Source organism: Lissotriton helveticus, chromosome 5_1 (assembly GCF_964261635.1).
Source record: "Lissotriton helveticus chromosome 5_1, aLisHel1.1, whole genome shotgun sequence".
NCBI lineage: Eukaryota > Metazoa > Chordata > Amphibia > Caudata > Salamandridae > Lissotriton > Lissotriton helveticus.
The window spans coordinates 1,226,657,659-1,226,683,341 of NC_136065.1; the positions used below are offsets into that span (position 1 = coordinate 1,226,657,659).

General features: G+C 45.6%; 1 protein-coding gene across 1 annotated transcript in view; it reads left to right on the forward strand.

Moving 5' to 3' along the window:
- Window positions 1–6,020: 6,020 nt before the first annotated feature.
- HTRA1 (HtrA serine peptidase 1) overlaps window positions 6,021–25,683 on the forward strand; it is a 325,350-nt gene continuing 305,687 nt past the window's right edge. The window contains exon 1 of the mRNA XM_078643951.1: window positions 6,021–7,181. Coding sequence (XP_078500077.1) covers window positions 6,734–7,181 — 448 coding nt within the window. The 5' untranslated portion in view covers window positions 6,021–6,733. The remainder of the gene's footprint in view (window positions 7,182–25,683) is intronic.

Genomic DNA, 25,683 nt, shown 5'->3' on the forward strand with positions numbered 1-25,683 from the left:
ATGCTTTGTTCAATGTACTGTGAACTGGTTAACCTGTGTTGGGACACCACTGTGTGTCGGGCATGCCAATTACTGAATGGGCGCCCTTGCTGGTACCAGCGCATTGTCGAGTGGTGGGTGTGAGCAGCGCACGAAACGGAGGAAATACACCCTTAGGAGGAGAGAAGGGGCCATGTCTTCACCGTGAAGGAGTGATGACGAGAACATTCAAAAGGACCCCAGGTGGAACTGTTCTATCTTGAAACCGGCACTGAGGAAAGCGGAAACGCTGAAACACCTCTGCCTGAAGTTTCACCCATTAAGGACATTGCGCTTTGTAAAGCACAATGTACTGGCAGTAAGAAACCCAAGCACTTGCTCTCGGGCTATCGTCAGGGGGTGTTTTAGCCACCGGGTGGCACTGCCCCACTGTTATGTTTTACATTTGGTTGATGGAGTTTTGATAGTTTGGCATGTGGAGCCTACTGTGATCAAAGTGGGACAAACTGCAGCCTGAAAGTTTAGAGTCATGCGTGATCTGATAGGCCTCAAAGTGTAGCTGCACTATTAGAGGATCTCTGGTAGAGGCCCAACTAGGTATTATGCCAATCCATACTGAACCCACCCGCCACCCTTGGAATGAGCCGGTTGTGAGCCTCTGCTTCTAAGGAGGGCCTTGGTCACATGGACAGAGGTATTAGAAGGCCTGTTCACTGGTTATCCCCCACATCCCTCCATCTGTGGTACTTACGCGGAGGGGTTTTCTTGTGTGCGGAGAACCCACATTACCCCAACCCCTTCCTTCGTTCCAAGGTCCGGTTTGAATCCCAGTAAATAAAACACTCTATTGCAGCCAGTGTCATCCCCTGCCCCCCAAGACATATGGTGACGAACCAGATGCGGGTTGGATGGGGACAAGGGCCTGCATTTTGCTACAGAACCAGGTCCTGTGATAAAGAGTTTGGGGTGTACTGCAGACGGTAATTATGCAGTTTAGAAGGCAAGGCTTCATGTCCTGGCAGTGGCAGCAGTTGCATCTTTCTTGTGAGTCTTCCTTGGTTTGCATTTAGGTGCGACAGAGGACTTTTGCTCTCCATCGCAGATTGCGCTAAAAGGCAGGCATTATATGGTAGTTATGTTGCGAAGGAGCGCTGAGGCTCCGAGGTTGGATCACTCCTTGTCTTGCTCGTATCACATGCCCATGGGACTCAGGGTTATTGCCTCAAAGGTGCGAGGTTGGTGGCCTTGTTGGGTCTTGAACTAACATCCCAGCCATTGCTTGCCATGGGGAGATATTAATGGGTGGATACCTTGTTGAGGCTTAGTAAGTGTGTCACTAATTTAACTCCTTGCCTCCCACAGGCAAAAGGACTGCGCAGCTCTTAGGATAGAAGTGGAAGGGGGCCTTAATAAACCTATGGTGGGGCAAGTTTGTTAAAACTACGGGTACATCATAGTGTGTGAACCTTGTGCCCCCAGCACCTGTAATAGACGAGATGTTGGATACACACACCATATTACAGGTGCTGGGGGCTCGTCTCCTAATATTTCAAACGTGACATTAACAGAGTGCACGCCGCTTCTGTTATGTGGGAGTGATACTTTCTCCCACTCGTTGTTCCAACGGTGCCACACTAAAGGCAATGACGACTATGACCTTTGAAGTTGGTGTACTTTGAAAAATTGTTGATACCTTGGGCTGATACCTTGAGACTTGGGCTACAAATATGATTGAAATATTCCTTCAACAATCCAGCTTTCCTTTATGATTGCGGTTGTGTAAAAGATACGGCGAGAACTGTGCGATTGCCTTTGACTATTCCGAAAATATAGGAAGATATCTATCCTTGAAGTACTCACCGATACAGATCATATTACCAGGTTTCAGATACTGCGGGACCTATGTGTTCCCCATGGATTGAATTTTAAATATATGAGGACACCTACGTTTGAAGTTTTCACTGATACGGATTGTTTCTCTAGTTTAAGACTGCGAACACCCGGGACAACTTTACCCTGGCGGTATAGTGCAGTAAGGACTCTCACCTAATTGATGGAGACCACTATATCAATGGTGCTCTCTGCTTAAGCCCTGACGAAGTTCCTGTGGCATTAGGGGAACGAAACGCGTTGGCTGTGCCCTTTTTATGAAAAGAAGAATTGTGAATAAAGAAAAGAACTTCTAAAAAACTTCTTGCTCAATTGAGGTTATTGGAGTGCACCTTCCTTCTTCTATGAGCGCTTTGGTCTCTTGTACACCTTCTGGCAGCGGGTGTTTGGAAGTGGCTGCACCACCAAATATTTGAAACAGACAGAATCAATGTGCTTGACCTTGGTCTGCTGCTGTATCTTGTGTATCCTTTACATCTATAGCTGGTTAAGCACCAAGGGTCACAGCTGTTTAGCAGGTAGTGTGTATCTGTGAAGCAACTGCAAAAGGGGTGCTGTGACGGCAAATGGGGCACAATACAAGCATTCCCTCTAACCAGATTTGACACCATTATGGGTTCACCATGGTTTACCTATCAAAAAGGTCTGTGCAAATGTCTGGTCAAACTCAGCAAAGTATGTGCATTCTGGAACCAAGGGCATGTTACAGGTTGCTTCAGTTAAGCAAAGAATTCCCCTCCCTGATAGCCACAGTAGCTAGGCTGGTTGTGGAAGCTGTCATCTAACGAGTGTGCTGCTGTCCCAAAATCTGGGGAAACAAGGTGTTAAAGCACACAAAAAGCTGCAATGTATTAAGAATATTTGGCTTGTCCATTATTCAAGAAAATTCAAATTTGGAAGGAGCAGGTAAATTTACAATGCTGGTGCAGTACACGGTTATCAGTGTGACCCCCTAATTTTGGGAATAATCAAGTATACAAGGGTGTAATCAACCCTGAATGTTAGGCACTATATTATTATTATTATTATTATTATTATAATTGCATTTATTGAGCGCGCAGCTACCCGAAGGTTACCCGGCGCTGTAGCAAACGGAAGATGGAACAGTGAAGAAAACCAGGGCATGGCAGTTACATGTTAAAAAGCCAGGTCTTAATACCTTTGCGGAATGTCATATAACAGACTTCCGAGCGCAGGGATTGGGGCATAGAGTTCCATAAAGAGGGGGCCAGAAAGGCGAACGAACGTCCGCCCATCTTGGCTCGCTTAACACGTGGAATTTGAAACTTGTTTTGGGTAGATGATCTTAAAGTGCGGGATGGGACATAGTGCTGGACCAAGGAAGATAGATATTTCGGGGCTTTGTTCATTTTTATACGGTGCATAATACAAAGGGCTTTGAATTTTATACGGCTCTCAATTCGTAACCAATGCAGTTTGTGCAGATGGGTAGTAGCCGAAGATCTAGCAGGTAGGTTACATATCAGGCGCACAGCCATATTCTGAACAACCTGAAGTTTCTTTAATACCTCCTTACAGGCGCCCAGGAGTAGTACGTTCCCGTAGTCCATCCGGGAGATGACAAGGGCTTGGACCACGGTTCTCAGGGTATCCACTGGGAGCATCCATGTGATTTTTCTAAGCCACCTGATGATGGTAGTACAGGTGGCAGAGACCTTTACCACATGTTGCTTCAATGACAACTGGTTGTCAAGCAGAACCCCGAGATTACGGGCAGAATCTGAGGGGGTAGGTAAAGGGCCCATCTGCGGAGGCCAATGTTGCGGGCCCCACAAAGGTGCATTGGGACCGAATAGGAGCAGCTCCGTTTTGTCCCCATTGAGCTTTAATTTATGTCTCTGCATCCAATTGGCGATCTGTTCCAAACCTGTCTGCAAGGAGGAGGAAGGCGAGTGATTCTCGGTGGAAAGTGAATAGACGATTTGAGTATCGTCAGCCTAAGAATATATTGTGAGACCCGCTTGCTCTGCCAAGAAAGCAAGCGGTCTCACATAAAGATTAAAGAAAATGGGACTAAGAATCGACCCTTGGGGAACACCGTGAGGGGAAGAGTAGATAGAAGAGACAGAAGTAGCAGAAAAGACCTGGAAGGTGCGATTAGAAAGAAAACTAGCAATCCAAGCCAGGGCTGGGCCAACAACCCCCACGGATTGCAAGGTGGACAATAAGATGGGATGGGAGACGGTGTCAAATGCGGCACTCAAATCAATATAGTACGCAGTGCACAATGGATTAATTCAGACAGAACCAGGGTTACGAAGAGCAGTAGTTTTGCATTCCATTTTGGTAAGAATTCTGGTTGGCGTAATACTCATGTACACGAGGAGGCCAGCTGTCAGAGAGAATGGGATAGTGTTGGCCACAAACAGTAACTTGTTAACAAGGACACTGTGGGTCTGGGAGGTGAACTCCAAAATGTTTTCCAGCGCATTCTGAAATCAGTGACTGGGCCGTGTTGGATAATGCACAAACTGGCAATACCTAACAAGTAGGCCCGTATTGGCACAGTACACCTTAGGGTTTTCACCCTGAACTGCGGTTAAAGTAGAGAGAAGTTATTTAAATTCCGGGCAGGCCATCGAACAAGCCTATGGATGGGTAAATAAATCTATAGCTAAAACATAAAAGTAGTCTCCAATTTAAGTGGAGGCTAGCAGACTTGCCTTCGATGGGGTAAATAGGCCATGCACAAGCCCATCAAGCAGGAGGGCTTAATGCAACTTGAATTCAAAATCAAATAAAATAAGATGGGCTTGGTAAATAAGGCATGGTCTCTTGAGTGGATACGCCACTAGCTTTCCCCGATAGGGATGGGGTACACCTGCAGAGGGGAATGGGAACTGTCCAGCTAGAAGGCCTGGGAACCGTCAGAGGTAGATAGGAAGTGTCCAGCTAGGACTGGTAATCACACGTTGCAGGAGGTTATGAAGCCTGGTGGGGTGGAGGCCCTGGATATGACGGAGCCCACATCCAGGGCTTTGGCGGACATACAGGGCAATCCTGAGGCTGATTGGTAGGAGGGGTACCCTTACAGGAGCACAATAAGGCTTCATTATGCCAAAATCCCAGGTGTCTTTACGGCAGGACCCTCATTGAGAACGACAGCGCCCCACGAGTCCCTAGGCGGTTGTAAGCCTGAGCAACCGGGGGCTTGCCTGGGTACGCTCTGCCCCTAAAAAGGCGTGAGTAAAAAGAATGGACTGGAGGTCCAGGATATATAAGGGGCATAAACCACCCAAAAAGGTAGCACCGATTGGATTCGCCATGGTGCAGTTGGCTCATCAGGTGGGCAGGGTAGCTTAGGTGAGTCACCTCTGCCTGCCTGTAAGTTAACCCACCAAGTTGGCATACTCCTTGTATGTAATAAACCTGCAGCAAACTTTTCCCAACAAAAACTTGTGTGGACTGTATTATTTTGCGCAGCGTGACTATTTAGCTGCTAAGCGGGGGTTGCCGATATCGGCACTAGGTTTGTTGCGTGGCTGTCTCTTGTTGGTCTGTTGTATGACTGTCATTAAACTCTATTTTGTATGAAAGTCTTGTCTTTTCCCAGCCTATTATATGAATGTCTGCAGTCTCTGCACTCTGAGCTGCGTGTCCGTCTCTGAAATAACTGTCCTGTTGGTGACTTGTCTTTGTTACCTGCTCTATGTCTGCTTTTCTTGCTGTATGACCTTCTCTCATCTCTTCGCTGGCTATTGTTCCCGTTATTCCTCCTGTGTAATTGTCTCATGTCTCTCCCCTTTGTACTCTGACTGTCTCTCCCTGTCACTAGATCATTGTGTTATTACTGCCTCTTATCTCTGTCCTCTCTGCAGTGCTGTTGTCTCTTGTCTACGCACTCCTTTTTACATGCCTTTATCCCGTCTCTGTCTTGTCTTCAGTCTGCTCTGTGGCTGTCTCTGCACGCCCTGCCTTCATCTTTCCCTCAGGTCTCCGGGACCTCAGCAGCTCGGCTCCGCCTCTCCCTTCTTTGCACGAACTCTTGGATTCATGGTTTTTGGTGTTTTTCCAACTATTAAGGAAAAAAATCGCCCTGGTGTGCTGCGGCCAGTGATGGAGCCGTCCCAGGGCCCCGCCTTCCTCCAGCACAGCGCTGTTATATAGGAGAGAGAGATTCCAGTCACTTCACCTCACACTGCAGCCTCGGCTCCAGCCGAGCACACACACGCACGGCCGTGTCCAGGATTTAGGGCTTCTTCCAAGTGGTGCACAAGACGGACTTTTTTGCCAATCCCTGTAACCTCGGAGTGCCCCGCGGGCCGTCCGGCTGCCCCTCAGAGTCCAGAAGTACAGGCCCCACCCTCCGACCCATTCCTTGGATGTGCAGATCCGAGGACTGGCTCAGCTACTAAACATATTTAACGGGGAAGGAGACTGCATGCTGGCCCCGGTCCCTGTACCTACCTACTGTCTGTCGCCTTGGATCTCGGGCTGGCTCTTTAGGACCCAGAGCAGGGAAGTTTTGACACATCGTCTGAAGCTGCAACTCCTGTTGATTTCGGGGAGGGCTGGACCCGTTCCCTGCTTCCCTCTTGGTGTCCCGAAATTCCAGGCCTGTAGTTCAGAAGGTCTGATACTTGCTGTCCATCAAGGCTCACCATACCCCTTTATTTCCTCATTAAGTGTGTTTCCCTTCCTTGCCTCTATGTACACCCTCCCAAATCTGTGGTCCCAACTCTTCCACTAATGCCCTTCATCCTCTTTTTGACAATTACGTCATTTGGTCTTCCTTCTCACTTCACCCCCTTTACTCGGTGCTGCCACTTAAGGCATCTTTGAGGCATTTTGTCCACTTGGTGCACTTTATTTATTTTTCCTACCCAGAGCAGGAGTGTGGAAGATGCCGCCCCTGCTCCCTCTTGCGCTGCTATTCCTCCTTGCCACTATGTCCCTTGTCAGCCCCCTCCCAGACGCCGGTTGCCCCGACAGGTGTGACCCAACATCGTGCGGCCCCAGCCCGGCTCCTGAGGTCTGTGAGTCCGGGGAGACGGTGCTGCACTGCAACTGCTGCCCGGTGTGTGCTGTCGGAGAGGGCGGTCGGTGCGGCTCAGGGCCAAGTGGAGAGGCCCCGAAGCCCTGCGCCTCCGGGCTTCGGTGCTCCTTCCCGGGCTTGCGGAGGAGACTGGCGCACACCAGCGGGCGGTGCCTGTGCGCCTCCAGCGAGCCCGTGTGCGGGAGCGACGGGAAGACTTACAGCAACGCTTGCCGGCTGAAGGAGGCGAGCAAGGCCGCGGAGCTGAGGCAGGAGCCGGCGGTGATCCTCATCCAGCGAGGGGCCTGCGGGCACGGTAAGGAGCAGCGGCGCGCGCTGGGGTGAGCCCCAGGACAAGACGTCACCAGGGCAGACCCAATCACGTGCAGCACAGGGCATCAACGGAAGCGTGCACACAACTCAATGCAGGGCTGAGCTGTGAGGAGGATACAGCTCCACACACTATCAAGCCGAGACTTACATACAGGGCGGCACACAAACCGCTACACCACGAGCAAACACGAAATTAAACACAAATGTATCATGTAAATAAATACAAAGGTAGTAGTGGTAATACAGGCATAGCTGCCAAGGTTTTAGATTGCTATGTGTGACATTTTCATAATTTTAGTGTAATTAGGTGTGATATTTCATTTACTATGAGTGACACTTTCCCGTGAGCAAAATCAAGCAATGAAGACGAGGGAAACATATAAATATTAGAAATTAGACCCATCCGAGCAACAAGAAACTCTAAAAAGATCTTAAAAGTGCTGCTAGACACCAGAAATGGAAGGACACTAACCAACATGACACATAGAGAGCCCTGTCCCCAACAGGCCACTTGTTACTGGTTGGAAGTCTTAGCTTCCATGCTCAAAACAATACCAGAGGGCACAGTAGTGTTATTGAAAACCTTAACTGAAAGTACAGCGATAGGCCAATAAGAACAGGGCAGCTCTGCAGCCAGCGAGCACTTGACTGTAGCTCATGTAACACTACACAACATTCGGAATGACATAATATTGCAGATGTAAAACAAAATAGAAAACAAAAGATAATGCTAAGTTTCTTCTTATTCTTCCATGTATTATGATGGATGTGATGAAAATATTTCGTAATGGAAAAGGTTAAGAGTTTGTAATGTAAATAAATATATTTCCTTCGGAATATTTAAGTTTCACTTGTCTTCCATTTTGAAGTGTGTGCTCTGTATTTTTTATGCAGTTTAAAGTGAACACTGCCTGTACATTACACTTGGACACTGTGCACACTGATGCTGACCAGGCATGACAGTCACGACGGGTTGAGCCAGGCGATAGCTGTAATAATCTTCTAACTGGGGCCATACTTCGGGATCACAGGGGTGCAGAGTGAGGAAGAGCTGCTCTTACGCTTGGACAGACAGTGTTCAGACACATGGCTTTGCCCAGGAGCATGATCACCTACAGGCCCCTGTGCATCGTCAGTGATGATAATACCCCGGCCCGGCCCACACTGCTACGGTGCTAAGGATGACGAGACAGAGCAGCCCTACAGATTGGATCACACATGAGATCTGCAGTGCCGAGTGTGCGTGCCGTACTGCTGACATTATAACGAGGTTAGGTAACATAAAGACAACACTGACTACTACTATCTCGGGGCTGCCTGACCAGCAGCCAGCCCGCCCTGCATATTAGATCACAAGACCTCATGATCAGATGATCTAGAAAATGCCGCGCGGCCTGCTCTGCCACCTATAGACGGGGCCTAGCTAAGTAAACACGACATGGCCTGCAGCCTGCTCTGCCACTATAGAAACAGCTCAAATTGTGACAAATTCGCCTGTCAGCAGCTCAGCGTGATCCATATGCCAGCAGGTGTTGGGTTATTGCGCAGACTCATCTACAAGTTGTTGGAGTGACAATAGACACATATCAGTGCCGCGAGTGCATGCTTTTGTGCTACTCACAGAGCAGTAACTGCATAAACAAACACAGTACTATCATCAGGGTGCCTACGCTGACCAAAAAAAGTACTTACTTGTACAAGTTAACAGTCCTGTGTCCAGTGCAAAGACTATCGCTCTATGCCGGGGGTCCGGCAATGATCCTCCTCAGCCCTCTGATGATGCCGTGCCGGAAGCCCGGCCATGATGATGCTGACCAGATAGACCAGTCTGAGAGACTAGTGACTAGTGTAGTCACTGTCTCAGGTCGATGCTGTGCGGCCCGTCCGGTCCTGCCGCCGGTCGGAAAAACGGCAGGTTAATATTAATTATATATTGTGGCCCTCCTGCGCAGGCAGCAGCGCTGTATCACGTGCCAGACTGAGACAGACACTGGGGCCGCACGGCGTCGGAACAACGACACACACAGCACAACTCCACTCCAGTCGTCCATGGCACAGCTTCTCCAACTTCATTTCCTTTCAGGACGGACGTGAGGTCACGGCGCCACTATGTCTGAGAGCTATAACGCGGCAACAGCTCTGCTGGGCATGCCACTCCGCACCCGGGGTCTCCAGGCAGCAGCCACAGCCAGATTTTGTTATATTGTTGGACTGCAGAGCAAGCCACTGACTCAGAGTATCGACTGAGCGGGCAGGCCGGGCGCCGGCCGGCCCCCCTGCAGACTGCACAAATCGCTATTCTCTAGTTTTCAGGGCAACAGGGTAGGGAACATCAACACAGTCGTCGGACTCTAGCAGGCAGAGCTGAGCAGAGAGATACATTGTAGCGCGGCCGGCGGCGCCGCTCACGAGCTTAGAGAGCTCAGCTGCAGTCAGGTTTCTGTTTAGGCACACTAGTCGGGCAAAGCAGCACTCTCAGAACTGTAGAGAGCCCGGGCACACAGGAGCTGCTGCCGGTGCGCTGGCACAGGTGGCAAAAATGCGTGACAAATGCATTCAGTGCGGTGATGCGGATCACCGTACTGAAATGCGTGAGTGTCACACCTGTTGCGTGACGCTTGGCAGGACTGTACAGGGTTGCACATCCAATTACATCAACATTAAATGTGGGTATTTGGATAACACATCAATTTAGAAAAGAATACTATGGTGCTAGCAGATATAGGACACCCTACTACCAATGGTGCCAAAAAGGAGTGTTGATGAACATGTCCATCACTTCACATATAAAGATATCGGAGCACTCAAAAAATAGTGGTACAAAGTAATACATTTTGTCCATTAAATCACATTGAAAAGATGTTTGTTCCATGCTTGTTTATTTTCCAGTTTTTTCCTGGAACATCAGTTGGTACATCCAACGTCACACAGGTAGAGCTAACACGTGTTCCGTCACAAGGCTCTGATCATAGTCAATATTTTCCTGAAATAATTAGTCAAATATCCTCAATAAGAGGCTGCCCAAACCGCAAAGAAGCTATTCACATAGGCAAGAAAAAGTTTCACTGATCTAGTAGTTGAGATGATAGTTTTCCACAAATCATCAATGCCAGACGTCGTAACTCCTATAAATCGAGGCTTGTGGTTGGCGATAGTAACACAACCATCAAGAATAGCATAACCAGTTAACAAGAGGTAAAAATGTCCCTGCAGTTAGTTCGAGAACCAGTATCCCGGTACCGATAACGCAGCCAGTTCCTACAGATAGGGAAGAAATTACCATTTCTATCGTATTTGTCAGAATTGGCTGGATTATTGGTGCCAGGAATCTGGTTCTTGAACTAAGTATGTTGGTTGCCAGGACATTTTTACCTCTTATTAACTATGCTATACTTTTACTATACAGTAAAAGGTTGAGTCGTAAATATGATGCAACAGAGCTTAACACTACTTTGAGTACACCTTAACACAAATCAAGACACAGCCCAAAAATGATCACATCCTGAGTCTGAACATGTCTACACAAGGCCAAAACATGATTACAATTCAGCACAAATCAATACTAGTCAGTGCGTGAGCATAACAGAACAGAAAGACAAACAATCAAACCATAAGTATAGCTGAACACAAACCAAAGCATGAAAGTATGATACAAAGCTTGAGACAAGGCCGAGCCATATGTGGAACTCATTTCAAGAACAATGCATAAGAATAGCAGAACAGGTTATGTTGTACTGTATTCTGACTGAAATATTGGCTTTGATGTAAACGCCAATCTGTTGTAGCCACTACTTTTTTTTATCCACATTAAGCCCTGTCTTTTCATAGTCCTACAGGGCCTTACCATTTCAACTCTTTTTTTAGGCAGAGCAGTCTTTAGCTGTCTCCCCGGGGCTTGCTTCATTTATAAAGAGAGCTGCCAAAGGTTACCCCCCTCATCCATAGGTTGTTGTGTCATTCGCATATTGATCAACCTAGGTTTATCAGTCATTGCTTGTTTAGAATTCTCACCGCTGACCTATTGAAGCTTTCCTCTTCATGGGCATGTTGTCATTTCATTGGGGCAGTAGGTTTGCAACATGTGCTGTTGTAGATCACATGTTGTGCTCCCTTCCCCTAGGGAGAGATGTTTTCATTCGCCCTGCAGTGTTTTGCCAGGACGTTTAAGAGGAGCATAGAAAGCCCGAGCGCTTGTACTGAGGATGGGGTGAGACAAGCCCTGGTCTCTTGTGGGTGCTCTGTTACTATCCAGTACCTGCTCCTGTGTGGTGCTGGAGTTTTCCACCCCGGCGAGGCAGGCTCTGGCGCCTTTCAATCAATGTGCACGGGCCAGATCTTGAAAAACCAATTTTGAGACTGGTGGTCAGACATAGATGTAGGAATACAAACTGGCAGATACCATCGGCACCAGGGCCGGCCTAAGGCATGTGCAAGCTGTGCACCTGCACAGGGCCGCCAAACCCCAGGGGCCGCCACGCCAATATATATCCTTAGATACATATTTGCATGGCGGCCCCTGGCAGGGATTTGGCGGCCTCGTGCCCCCTACCTACACTCCCTGCTCAGGGCCTCCGTGAGCCTAGAGCCGGCCCTGATCGGCACAGAAGAACTATAAGACAGCACCTATTAACATAGAGAATGAGTGCGCTCAGTGCATGGAAATAGAACCAATGTCACATCAATCAATGATGGTTGTTTCAGTCGTTATGTAGTTTGCTTAATTTCACCACATTTTCATTAACATACAGCTCTCAAGTAGCCACATAACATGCATTAGTGGATTATTCAGTACTGGTCTTTACTTACCATTTTGGTACTTGTAGCTTTGTTTCGTATTATAAATGGCTATGACTATATCGATGCTTTGCAAGCATACATCGATGGAAGGACAAAGCTGTAGGTTGAATGTATGTGCTGATGGAGGGATACGTATGTATGAGTCACGTGAGTGAGTTAGTAAATAGACAGATCAGGAGGTGAATTATAAGAAGATGAACAGCCCACAAATCCACCAATGCAGTCAGTAATTTTTCACTCACTCATCCACATATGGACCCATTTATCCATCCATGCATTCATTTGTTTACTCATGCACTTATCCATTAATGTATCCTCAGTTCACTCATCATTACATCCTTGCATTGTAAATGTTTTTGTACTTGTATAGCGCACAGCTACCCAACAAGGGTCTCCCGGCGCTTGTACTCTTACCGCTGAGGAACCCTTCCTGGCTTTCCTTGTGAAGTGTCCACTCCTGGACACCCCCATGGTGAAACCAGGCATCCCCAGCGCTGTTGGGGGCCGTTGTGGAGATTAAGCAAGCTATTGCCCAGAGTTGCAGCGTGGGGCCCATGATTAGAATAGGCGCTGAGGCGAGAATATCAGGTCAGAGGAATTTATGAGCACGAGACCCGTCGACGCAGGAATCGAACCCTGGTCCCGGGCCTGAGCTCTGCATCAAGGTCTGCCGCTCTAACCATTTGAGCCACACTTCTCCACACCATTGCATTCCGCCATTGACTGATTCAGCCTTTTGTGCACTCACTTGATTTCAACCATTGAACCATTCTTGCATTCATTCACCCATATGATCGCAGACATAAAGTCGCCAGTCACTGAAAAGCACTTTCATTTATCAATAAAAGCCAAACTAATAGGCTTTGTCAAAGGGTAGTTCCACTCTCAACCAATGTTTATGTACTCCCTTAATATCTTTTGTCTAACCCACGCTAATGGAATACAAATTCTACTCAATTTCAGGGGTTAAAACGGTGTATTTATAATTACCCAATAGAACTTCTTTATTCGCAACCAAACACAGTAACCATGAAATATGTCAAATTAAATCCAGGCAAGACAGAAATAAAAGCTTCTAAAGGTCCACGAAACCTGTAAATGACAATTCTTGGCCTGCAACTGTGAATTTCTGAGCGTTTGACTTTACCAGTCAGGACTTCTGGACCCCTTATCAACTCTAACTGTTGCTTAATAGCACTAATGGCTACCATAGAGAAAAATTTAATATCAACGTTTAAAGAAAATCTTTTTTTCTCGCAGTACACACATCTGATGTTATGGAGTCCTCACACGTGGAATACATGTTGAGACTACTTTTTGAATGTTTTGAAAGTGCACGCAAACTCTGGCAACCTAACAGCTGACATTTTGTGCAGTGACTATACCGATATCGGTAACATATACTGAAATTTAACCAGGAAGAACTCTGCACAAAATTCTAACCTAGTGGCTTATGACAAGTCTTACAATCTTGTGCCCTGAAGAAGTCCCTATGTTGTGGGACGAAATACGTCGTCTGTGTCCCTGTTCCATTCCTTTACAAGTGGAAGTAAAGACATAAGCAATGAATATCAAGAATATATGTGTCTCATGATGTTTTTTGGACTAGTTGACTAACTATTTTGTGTAACTGTATGTAGATTCCTTTTTGGGATATTAAGCCCAGTGCTAAATGTTTCCTGTAGACTCATAGTAAAACTAGGGTGCTTCTTCTGCTTGTTGTGATTTTCCTGATTTAAAGACAATCTACCGTCTTTTGCACATAGCACAGTACGTACATGGATACACCCATACTAGATTTTGGTTACACCATTAGCTTGGGTTCCCCTTATTGTAAAAAATGACCTTCGTATATCATGATGGCATTTTGTCATGTTTGCACTCCTCCCATGAGCCAGGCTGCCCTCCTTTGTGCCAAGAAATTGTTCCAATGTACAAGTACCAACACTACCTCTAGTATGCCACTAACAGTATTTTACCATGGGTGCTTACAATTCCAAGAATTGCCTCCAATGTGCTGCCCGGATTTTGTCACATGTATCTGTCAAGCTATGAATTGCGTCAACTATGCCAGTGCCATTATTTTACCCCAGGCTGTCTCTATAAGACAGGAATTACGTTTAGTACGTCAGGGTCTAAGGCAGTTTTGCAAGCATAACATCATGTTCTCACATTCAATTAAATTCACTCACACACAAAATCGCTCATATATACTCTCACCCGCAATCAAGCACACACGCACCATACATTTACATGCATTTTTTACTTACCTTAGCTGCGAACAAAGGTCATTCCAGGTAACTGTGCTCCATTTTTTTATTACACTATTAATGACTAATGAAATATTATTTACTAATAGTATGGTGAAAAATGAACAAAAAATAAGGAGCCTAGCCTCACCCCTGTGTTTCTGGCACTGATTTTACCACCTTTGAGGCCATGGGCCGCAAAGGCAGTACCAGGTGTCCCAGAGGGCAAGCTAGGGGTCACAGCTGGAACCCCTGGCGACCCCTACATTACCTCCACGGGTGGGGTTGACAACATCAGCCTCAACATAAGTATGCAGCTGAAAGCGTGTTGGGTGGTACCAAAAGTGTGCAAAGTGTGTTGGTGCACGTAAAAAAATGTAGCTCAAAGTCAGGAGCTGCTAGCCCCAACCCCTCCATCCCATATTCAAACGAGAGTGTCAATATTTCCTAGCGTAACCATGGTTGCTTGCAGGCCAAATTCAATTTCATCATACAGGAACCAAATCTTTTGAAGAACTGCTGGGCCAGAGGTATTAAGCTATTTATGAATAAGTACAAGAACCGAGGCAGGACAACCATCTTAGACATGGGCAACGGCATCTTTATCCATCTGGCAACATGATCTTCTAGCTTAGTTACAGCAGTATCCTAGTTCTCCCATAGTACCATTTCATATCTCTACCAACATGGATCTTGAGTTAATTAAATGCCCTAATGCCCCACTTCAAAGGGTATTCGGGAGCACACACACGTAAAGGTTGTGAGTGTGGAAACACAACTGTTTTAGACCAATTGCTTGAAATGTCTTTCAGTCAATCAAATCCAAGCAACTAGTGGATTGTTAATGAGATGTTGGTCGCAGGATCTCTGGAAAAAAAGCGTGATGTCATCAGTCTACAAGTCTCATAAGGCTACAGGCAGTGAAGCTGAGGTCTCAGTGTGAATGATGTTGCAATGGTCTGCAGCTAGTGGCTCCATTATAACCGCAAATAATAAAAGAGATAGAGGGCAGCTCTGCCTAGTCCCTCTAGATATAGGTATGGAATTCGACATTAACCCATTCTGCCTCATAAGTGGGAAGGATTTGTCTATACAATAGCCAACTGAATTAAAGCTGAATTAAAGTTGCTGCAATAGTGCATAAAAGGTACTGCTACTTCTGCGTATCAAATGCCGTAGTGGCATCTGGGAAGACAGCTGCTGCAGTCAGCTTGGGTTATAAATTATAATTCATGAAGCACAGCAGCTAAAGCACAAAGATTGAGGACCATAGATCGCTGTGGTATAGGTCCTGACCTAACTGGCCTTATCAGGTTCTAGAGGATGGGCAATATTCAATTTGCTATCTGATTAGCTAGCATTTTGTTGTTTGTATTTATAATTGTGGGCGGGTGAAAAGGTTTCCATCGCTCAGTGGGTTTACCCTGTTTCAAGAGGCTGATGATCAAGGCCTCAAGGAGCGAGGGTGGGAGGGCACCTGTTCATCTACATTACTCCATGGTGATCATGTGGTGAGAAGGAGTAAAGTCCCTGAGCTACCCCTTTAAACATGGTTAAATTGGTACTCCCTCATAGACATGTTTAACTTGTCTACAAATCACTAGCATATGGTGTAGAAAATGCACCCAGAGCCTAGAGTTAAATGCCACCTGTGGACTAAACCACCTATTATGGCATCCACAGAGTAGACCTGTAAAAGATAGCTTCTGGCTTACCATGTGTTGTTTTGAATGTCAGTAGCCTAAAACCCTGCTGTTAAATCTGTCAAAATAAGCCTTTTTCATGAGTGGGAAACCCTGTTTTTAAATATTAATAAGTCACCCCGAACCACACCTTGTTGCCTACAAGGCAGGGTACCAATGGGCCTATTATGTAAAGCGGTATCAAGGGGAGTTAGGTCCAATGGACCAGGCTCTGGCTCTGCCATTTATAAATGTGTAACAGGGAAGTCGGCCAGGACCTGTTTTATACTGACGTTTCCGAGTTAACGCTAGACCAAACTATTTCATTTCATTTGATCTGGTACTTTATTAATTTTTTTTTTCAAACTTTTTTTGAAACTTTGTTGCATATTTGAAACAGAAAGAGACAATAAAGTCTATATACAGACAATACTTATGTACATGTGAAACACATTAAACAACAAAATTGTGTTCTGACTACACAATCTAAATAAACGTTAGTGTGAAAAATCATTAGTGTGAGAAATCATCAACAAAACATCCTAATATCTTAGAAGTCTTATGTTATATATTGCATCCATGACAAAATCCTATTTTACATATAGATATGATTTCATTAATATTATCACTGACAGGGCTGTAGCTTAATTATACAAAATGTCAAAGCACAGACTATGCATTTTAATCTGTAACCTTTGACAGGAATCGGCAACAAAAGTTATTCAGATAATATTTAAAAATATATACCTTATTGATTTTGAAATATATCGTTATACAACAAAACACAAAAAAACATTTCAGTGATGCCCAACTCTCCCCCCCATCCCCAAACTGACTGGTGGCTCATATCACCAAGGACAGATGTTTGTCAAATGCAGGTAGAGATACAGTAGGTCATGGCAAGCCAGTTCCAAATAGCCATGCCACCAATCCTTCTGTCCCTTCCCCCACATTCCCCCACCCATTATCCACCTCTTGATTCCCTTACCCTCTTCTCCTATGGACCATCCCTCCCACACTCTCTCAGATTTCCTTGGCCAGGCCGACCATCATACACTAATTTCTCTCGTATTTAACACACTTTCATCTCCCAGGCTCAGTCCTGTAATTGTGGGCTCAATGCACGCCTAGGAAGGAAGATCTGAGGTTCCTACAACCGCAATAATATCACTGGGGCCCAGTTCACCATAGGCACTCTAAAGGCTGTCTCTAGCTGAGCTTTTACCCCCTCCCAGAATGTGCATTCTTGGGGCACTCCCACAACATGCCAAATATAATTGTTTATATTTATTAAAAAACACATTTAGTGGTAAAGTTGGATTTTTAAGATATATATTTAAGAAAATAAACTTTTAGAGAGTTACCTTTTAGCTCCCTGAACCTCCAGTTGGCTAATTAGCATTAACCTATTGACGGCTGGTCTGCCAGTGTTTGACCTTAATGAGGTGTGAAAATGATGTCCCAGAGCTGAAACAATGGCCTGGGTGTGGTGAAGTGTGTTTCATCCCCATGTAGGAAGGCCAGTTAGGATGCGCCCAGAAAATTCATTAACATGGAATGTAATGGGCCTGCCTTTTCTCAAGTAAATGTGAGGTGAGACCTGGGGAAGACAAACATTTTCCCCCCAGCCAGGCTGGCTGAAACCCAATGGGAGGGAACCTACCCCTAGAACCAGTTTTGAGTGACCACAAAGGAGGGGGCTATTCGTTTTCCTGGACACACTTCTGGATGAGCTCAGAAGTTCTACACAAGGGAAAAAGGGTTTCCCGCATATTGGATTGGAGGTGTAATGTGCACTGTGGGATTGTTTGCAGTAGGGCAAACAGGAACTGTTGATAAAGTTGGCAGGATTGCCCCTGGGAACCTTTGCTCAATTGTTTAGGGAAGAGCGAGTAGTCACCACCACTCTCTAGCGAATGCCAACCATTAATGTGGCACCATAAGTCACCCTCCTCGGAACATTTTCTAGACATGCAGAAAATCACAAAAGGACTGGTCCCTGCTTGCTGTAATCTAAGTGGATCACTGAAAGACTGGATCTGTTCCCTTTTCTACCCAGGAAAAACAGGTGAACTCCGAGGGTCAGTGGGCTGGGATTCCTGTGTGGTTACAGGGACAAGACAAGCTGAACAGTCACTATTTTCCTGGATGATCAGTTGCCCACTCAAAACTGGACCTGCACTGGATAGATCATGCCAAAGTGCTTAGTTGAATGAAGCCTGGAAGTCAGAAGAGCCCCCATGAAGCTTGGGAGCCTTAGGTGAAAGGGTGAGGAAAAGGAGCATGCCACAACAAAGTTTAGGGACTTAAAAAGATTATGAATTCCAGCTGACGGAGGTCCTTGACCGACCACCAGAGCCAATTTGATGTAGGTGCACCACGCTGGGCTGAAGAAACTAGTTTGTCCCTCTTGTGGTTTCTCTGCACCAACAAATTTGTTTTAGTGGGCCATTGGCGAGAAGGTATCCAACCCTGTGGTGCCCTCTTTGGATACAACCTTCTGCATTGTCCCTTTGGAGAAATCGAAGCTCCATTTCAGAGATTAAGGGCCTCATTAGGATGGCGGTTGGACTTTTGTCTGACCCCCATCCATTTGGAAAAGGGACCGCCTGACTACAAGTTGGTGCTATCGCAGTCCGAATAAGGATGCGACGATTACTATTTTTTGTATTATGGCAGGTTCTGTGGGCTGCAGCACCCGCCGCAGTGCATAAAATATGCCTGAAACATATCCCTACACTACGTGCACATGGTGCAGGGATAGGTATGGTGCCCCCTAAACCCAGGCCCAGGGGGGCCCGCTATGGGTCCCCAATGTCCCGTTCTGCTGCCTATTCATGGCAGGTTCACCGTCATGATAGGGTCCTCGGAAAGGAATATCGTAATGCCTACGGCGGTGCCCTGGCAGGCACTTCCACCATTGTAGGCATTCGGATCCCTGACAGTCGGTCTGTCTGACTGCCACACATCCGCCCGCCATCCAAATGTGGTGGTCAGAAAAAATTATTGCCGATGGCGGTGGGACCACCAAGACAGACGGGCTGTCTTGGTGGTACCACCGCCATCGTAATCGAGCCCTAAGTTCCAAGGTAGAAATCTTGACTTGGTGAAGGTGCTGAAAGTACCTTACTGATGTGATGATGGCTTAGGGTGCGAAATGTGATTTTTCCTGGCAAAATCAATAGCTTCAGCTGGGCTTCACTCAGCCCTGATCCGACTTTGTTGAGACCTTCCCAGACACAGCCTGCTGCCTTGTCCTACTGAGAGAATCTGACTTCCATTTTGAAGACTAGGTACAAAGGTAAAACCCTTGAGTGGCCTATTCCGCTTGGTGTATCTGAATTCTAGATCCATCACAAATTGTACCAAGGTGTACCACGACCATAGACTGTGCTTGGTGCTTAGTGCTTTTTGGCGTTATTTTCACTGAAAATGTTAAAAACTCATATTACTCGTTCACCTTATTGTATTTTTGTTGTTTTGGTGTCCTTTTATGAAATTTGCTCAAATTTTCTAATTTTGTTTGGGATTTTTATCGTTTGCTGTTTTGACTTTATTACTGTTTTGGCGCTGAATACATTATTTACACATTCCTTTAGTTAAGCCTGTCTGCTTTGTGTTATAGCTACCAGAGGTTGAACTCAGGCTAATATAGTAACTGTTGGGGTTCGTCCTCACAGGATAGTTTTATGATTAATTGAGGTTGGCGACCACCCACCCCAAATAATTATCCATTTTCTTACAGATACCAAGGCCACAGTTGATGCCAACGCAGTTCCTGTCTTACTCTGTTCCTTTATATTGCCTCCCAAAGTTCATCATTCTTTACTTGTGCAACGCTTGTTAATATTGCTTCTCCAGTCTTATGCAAGAGCTTGTTTATAGGTTACTGAAGTTATATCAGTACAAAGTTTAAAAATTCTGGTTTTACTAGTATTTCGAGGCATACGGGCATTGGAGGCCATTGTATTCACTGGCTGTGACATGGAGCCGTTCTTGATATTAGTGTTACCCCTTTTGTCTATTGCATTATGCAGGTACTAGTCTAAGCATAAGGATGGTTACATCTATGAGTGCTTGCTTTGGTTCACATTGGTGGCTATGCCGGCGTGCAGAAGGTGCCTCCAGCTGCAACTGGGTCTCAGGCATCCTTTTTACGCTAGAGTTGTATGAGTGGACGAATCCTATAGCTATATCCAGTGGGTTCTAACTAGGGCCATTCTAAGTAGCACAGCGTCTCGTGATTTCTCGTTCGGTCTTTCATGCAGCCTGGACAGCCTGAGCAGATTTTTAAGATGAACAATTTCCTTCAACGTACTTAAACCTTCATCGCCAATTCCTGGTAGGGGATTAGAAAGAAGGACACCCTGAATGAACATTGACCCCTCTTCAGCCTGCAGGGAAGGCTTCAGGCGATCATGGGAGTGGATAACTTTTCTCTCAAGACAATCCAACGGAAATTCCTTTTTCAGGCACATGTTGTAGTGTGGAGTGTAATACCATCACAGTCTAAGGAACTGTTGGCCTGACTATTTGGGAGCATACCTTAGTGGTGGTTCCATGTTAGTTTATAGCACTTGGTTTGTGTGTGATATAGTACATAATGATTTATTTTTATTTTGTCTTTCTACTTCCAAGCTGTAAAATCATCGCAGCACCTTCGTGCACGCCTGACTGAATGTAGGTGTATAGCAGCTGGTGTGTTTCTTCCTTTTATGTGTTTCACACCTTGAGTGTGGTATTATTCCTTCGGTATAGAGGACCTATTGTGCGATAATGTGGTTCATGATTTATGGTTGCAAACGTCACATTTCATGCAGTGATACCATTTGTGTAGGCATGGGGCTTTGTTTCGGTATCTAGCATCATGATTGGTGTCTCCAGGAAGGTGTATTGTACATCGTTGCTGTATAGTACCAGTATAGCATAATATTCCTTGCCATGGAGCATTGGTGGATGTTGCGGCTCCATCCACTTAGGTGTACTGCGCCTCCCTGTCCACGGGGTCGTGTCTGATATTGTGTGCATTGCAAGGTGCATAGCACCCCATGTGTGATATAGTGCTCAATTATTTATGTTTCTCAACATATTGAAGCATCATCTTTGCCAGACAAAGGACATGTAGGAATCTGAGAAAGGCGAGTTGAGCACAGGCCTTGCCCAAAGGCCATGCTCTGCTCCCAAACGAGGCTTGGGCAGTGAAAATCAAGAGCAGTCATCTGTGGAGGGTCAGGCTTCTTGCGAGCACGGCTGCGTGCAGAACGAGTGTGTTACTTGCAGTAAAAGCTGGCATCCGTCTCAGCAGCCAAACTAATTCAACCCTAATCCTCTATGGGTCCCGGAGTAGCGTGCTACTCGCCGAAAAAGCGCTTCGACGCCTCGTCCGGGGTAGTAAGCGCTATATAAATGCAATTACAATACAATAATACTCAAGTACGTGTGCGGCCATGAGTGATGTATTGGAGGGAGGTATTGCGTTGTTCACCATAACAGCTGAATGTCACGGGTTTCTATGGTATGTACTGTGAAACTTGGCCCTTTCAGCTAAAGTCTTTTAGGAGAGTGTCAACTTTTTACTATGACGAATTTTACTTCTTTTCAGAATTAAGAAAAAAATAACAAAATCTGCTGTGGCAAAGTGTTTTCAGTTTTTAGCTTGTCAATAATATATGTAATGCATATGTATTGCCGAGGCAGAATCAATGCATCTAATGTTATGCTTGACATAATACTTCGCAGGAATAGCACAGTTTCTTCATGAATAGCTTTGCCACTTCCTCACCTAGAAGAAGGAATACCAAGTTTTGTTGCAAAATTGTAGAAAACAAGCCGTTGACAAAAGCATAAACTCTGAGCGGGAAACATTGTTTACAACGCGGGGATTACATCGCGATGCCATTACATCGTGGTTTTTACAACGCAAGTCGTTACAACGACTTGCGCTGGATGGCGCTCTAGGACAAGAAATTGTATAATTTACTCTCCAACACCTTCTCCACTGTACGTAGAGGGGAGTTGGAATAGTAAATTATACTACTCCTAAGTCCAGCGCCCTCCAACGCAAGTTGTTACGACTTGCGCTGTAAAAACCGTGCTGTAATGTACAGCGATGTAAATGTATGCGTTGTAACGTCATACATCCCTCTGAGCATAGCATTTTAAAGGTTAAGGCTTTCTGATGCACATACTGTATTCATAGTAACACGGGAAAGAATGTGGACAACAACACAGAATTTAAGTTACCAATGTCAGTGGACGAAATTGCAAACACAGCACAAAAATGTGTTAATGAGGTATAGCCAGTAGCGATAGAGATATAACAAAATGCCAGGCAGTCACTGTAGCGAACACCCAATGGAATATTGAAATATTTGACTGAACATCAACATGTTTTCACCTGTACATGAATTCTTCAGTCTAATTGAAATAAAAGATCAAACAGATTAAGCTTTAGTTTCGCCCACCTTCCCTGTCGCAGCCTGAGAGAATATCTCACAGTAGGCAAACTTCCCTCAATCAAATATATCTATCGAATAATGGGTAACTGTGCAATAAGATCCAGAAATGCCAGCAAAGGGTTCTGGTAGCGAAATAATCCACAGGACCAAAAGCTGCATTCTTGGCACATACTACTAAAACCTCGAGACTACACTATCGGGCCATAATGCTCATATTACCTCTTGTGTGTCAGATTCTCGAAACAAGTAGTACATCTGCATCCGTAGGTTTACAGTAAGTGCAGGTTTACTTCTTTTTGCTGTTGAACAATATTCCTAATAGTACAACTGGAAAGCTGCAACAGAACTACATTTTCAGCGTTTTACCAGTGGGGCTGCACCGCTAAGGCTGAGAAGTGTCGCCCCACTGCTCTTTGAGCAGTGCAAAAAAGAAAATGATAATAACAAGACATTATTACAATTTTCTTTTTCCGTGCCACTCAAAGCAATGTTAGGGCGGGGCGGGCTGAGCTCGCTGCCGTCAGAGGAAGCAGGAGTGGTTCCCTAAGTGCACATGACTGTTTGGCCGGCCAAACAGTCATCCGCACTTAGCATATTCTCCACCTGGCTGTGTTGCACAGCCCATTGGAGAACATGCCCAGTCTCCCATATGCTGCCTGTACAGCCAAACATTACAAATATAGGGTTGACCCAAAAGTACTGGGACCTTGGTATATAGTGTTACATAAATAGGGGTCCCAGACTACAGTCTCCCAGGCGCTGCCTGTGCAGCCAAACAGGCCACTCAGACCAAACACAACGCTGCTGATGCAGTGTCGTGATTGGCTGGGAGAGTTCGGGAGCATGGTACCTCCGGTGTGCAGCAGAGTGAGGACGGAGGAGAGGTGTGCAGCGGGGAAGGTACGTTTATTTATTTCTTTTTTTCTCATCCTCCGCTCCACCATCCCTGTTCAGAGGCAGCTGCCACTGCGTTCTACCTGGTATGTCAGTTGACTCTTCTTGCATGGTCCTCATACCCTAGTGCAGATTTCTCTATAGTGGAGAAGTTTATACAGGTGAAACGGCGGCCCATGTGCAAATGCACAATTTTGTTTCTCTGTGGAGAAGAAGTTTTTCCCTGTGGAAAAAGCCCTTCCCCTACATCTTCACCAAATGTGGGAGTGAATTTACATCATCTGGATTTGCGGACAAAACCCTTCTCCAGTCGTCCGTCTACCACTAGGCCGCTAGATCACAGTGACAGTTGCCTCAACTAAGTGCCTAATTTGAGCCGGTGGGGTCCACCGGCACTCATTTTTGGGACTGGCACTCATATTTTTTCCAGTGACAGCTGCCTCAAAGCTAAAGTGGCGGGGTAGGGGTTTAGGGGAATAATCCGTTTAAAAAAAATCTTACCTATCCCTGCCAACCCCCCTCAGTGCTCCTCTCCTCCTGGCAGTCACTAGGGCACAAAGCACAGGCTCCCCACCCAATTCAGACACTGCTCTCATGTTATACCAAGTATGAGAGAATCACCTGGATTGGCCTGAATGGGCTGGTCTGACGTTCGAACATGCCCAGGGAGGCTGTGTCTTTTCTCCACCCGGCTGTGCAACACAGCTGGGTTGGAGAGATGAAAGTGCGCTTGTTGGTTAGGCCGTCCTAAGATGTCTGACCAAACCGACAAGCACATTTATAGTGCCCATCACTCCTCTTCCATGCCATGTCCCCGTCCCATCCTGGATTTCGTGGCTCAGTCAGTCAGTGGAGAATTAATTGATAACATTGTTTTATTATCATTTTATTTTTCGCTAACTGACTGAGCAGTGGGGTGACACTCCTCTACTATTACGAAGGAGTTGCCCCTGCATTTTTCCTCATCTGATTTTGACCCAGAGAAGGAGAGAGAAAAATAACACAAAGATGAAAGAAGAAGGAAGAAGGAAGAGAAAGATGGAAAACAGTGCAAAGGAAAAAAGCAGGGATGAAACAATCCTGAAAGAGTGAGCTAAAGGTGCACAGAGGTGTACGGAGTGTCTGCTAGTCGATTAAAGAGGCCTGAGGTGCATTCAAGACTGAGCAGTATTTGGTACCCTGACCTACAATAGCGCTGGCCACAGACTTTGGAGCAAAACTTTGGGCCCTGGCACTTTTACAAATTAGGCATTGTCCCAGCCTATTTAGAAGGAACATCCATCACGCATTTTCCTGCTTGTGTTTGATATATGAGGCATAGGGAAATGGGGCATGGAACATTCACAGTGGAGGTCATGTGCATGGAGACTACTTTCATTACATCAGGGCTTTCACTATTTGTGTTAGTGAAACAAACTGTAGCTTTGTGGCTAAAGCAAAGATGTGTCATGGCAGCTGGTCAGCATACTCATCAGCCTTTACCTCCTCGTCCGACTGGTGGATGCACTGAGGGCAGCAAGATTCGCACCTGGAAGGCAGGGATCTCATAAAAGTACAATCTAAGTCATCCCCAAACTAAATGGTGGGAAGGAAATCATATTAAAAGTAGGCCTCTCTTTGGATAAAATCTATAAGTCATGCGTATCATCTCATTTTATGAGTTATGAAAGATAATTCACAGGTATCACATCAGCCCTTTGAAATTTGGGTTTTGAAATGTGTGCTTTGTGAAAATAAATGTGACCCAATAAAACAATGGAAACAAGTGTAGTAATAAACACATATTTGCAGATATATTACTGAATTGTGAAAGTCAAATTCCCCTTTTGTGCTCATTACTATTGCAAGCCAAGAAGGAGTCTCTCAGTGTTTCAATAATGAAGCAACTGGTTGTGTAATTAGAAGTCCTTCCACTCTACTTTTGAATGCACTTAAAACAGCATGCCTTAAATATATATGCAGATCCACGGAAATAATATGCTGTTGCAGAAGGAAGGGCATAATAACATACTCTTAGGTGTGTTTGTATGTGTGCGTGTGTGTACACATGTACACACACATGGTATAAAATATGTTAACCTTTGTTTTTATCAGTTAATATGAATGAAATCTGACCCTAACTGTAACCTTTGTTTTTTCAGTGAATATATATGTCCACACAAGGAGACGATAGGCGGAGTGCTGAAACTTTTCAGACACTCACTCCCAATCACAGATCTGGGTTGAATCCATCATCGCTCTTTAGCTCAATTTGCCACCTCAGTTCAGACCCAGCCATATGCAAATCAGTCTTGACCCTGTGCCTCATGGTCACAGTGTAAAAACACAAGAGTAACCCCTCATAGCCAAGTGCCAGGGTACAGTAATCAATATCTCAAAACAACTACTCTTGACAAGGTAATAAT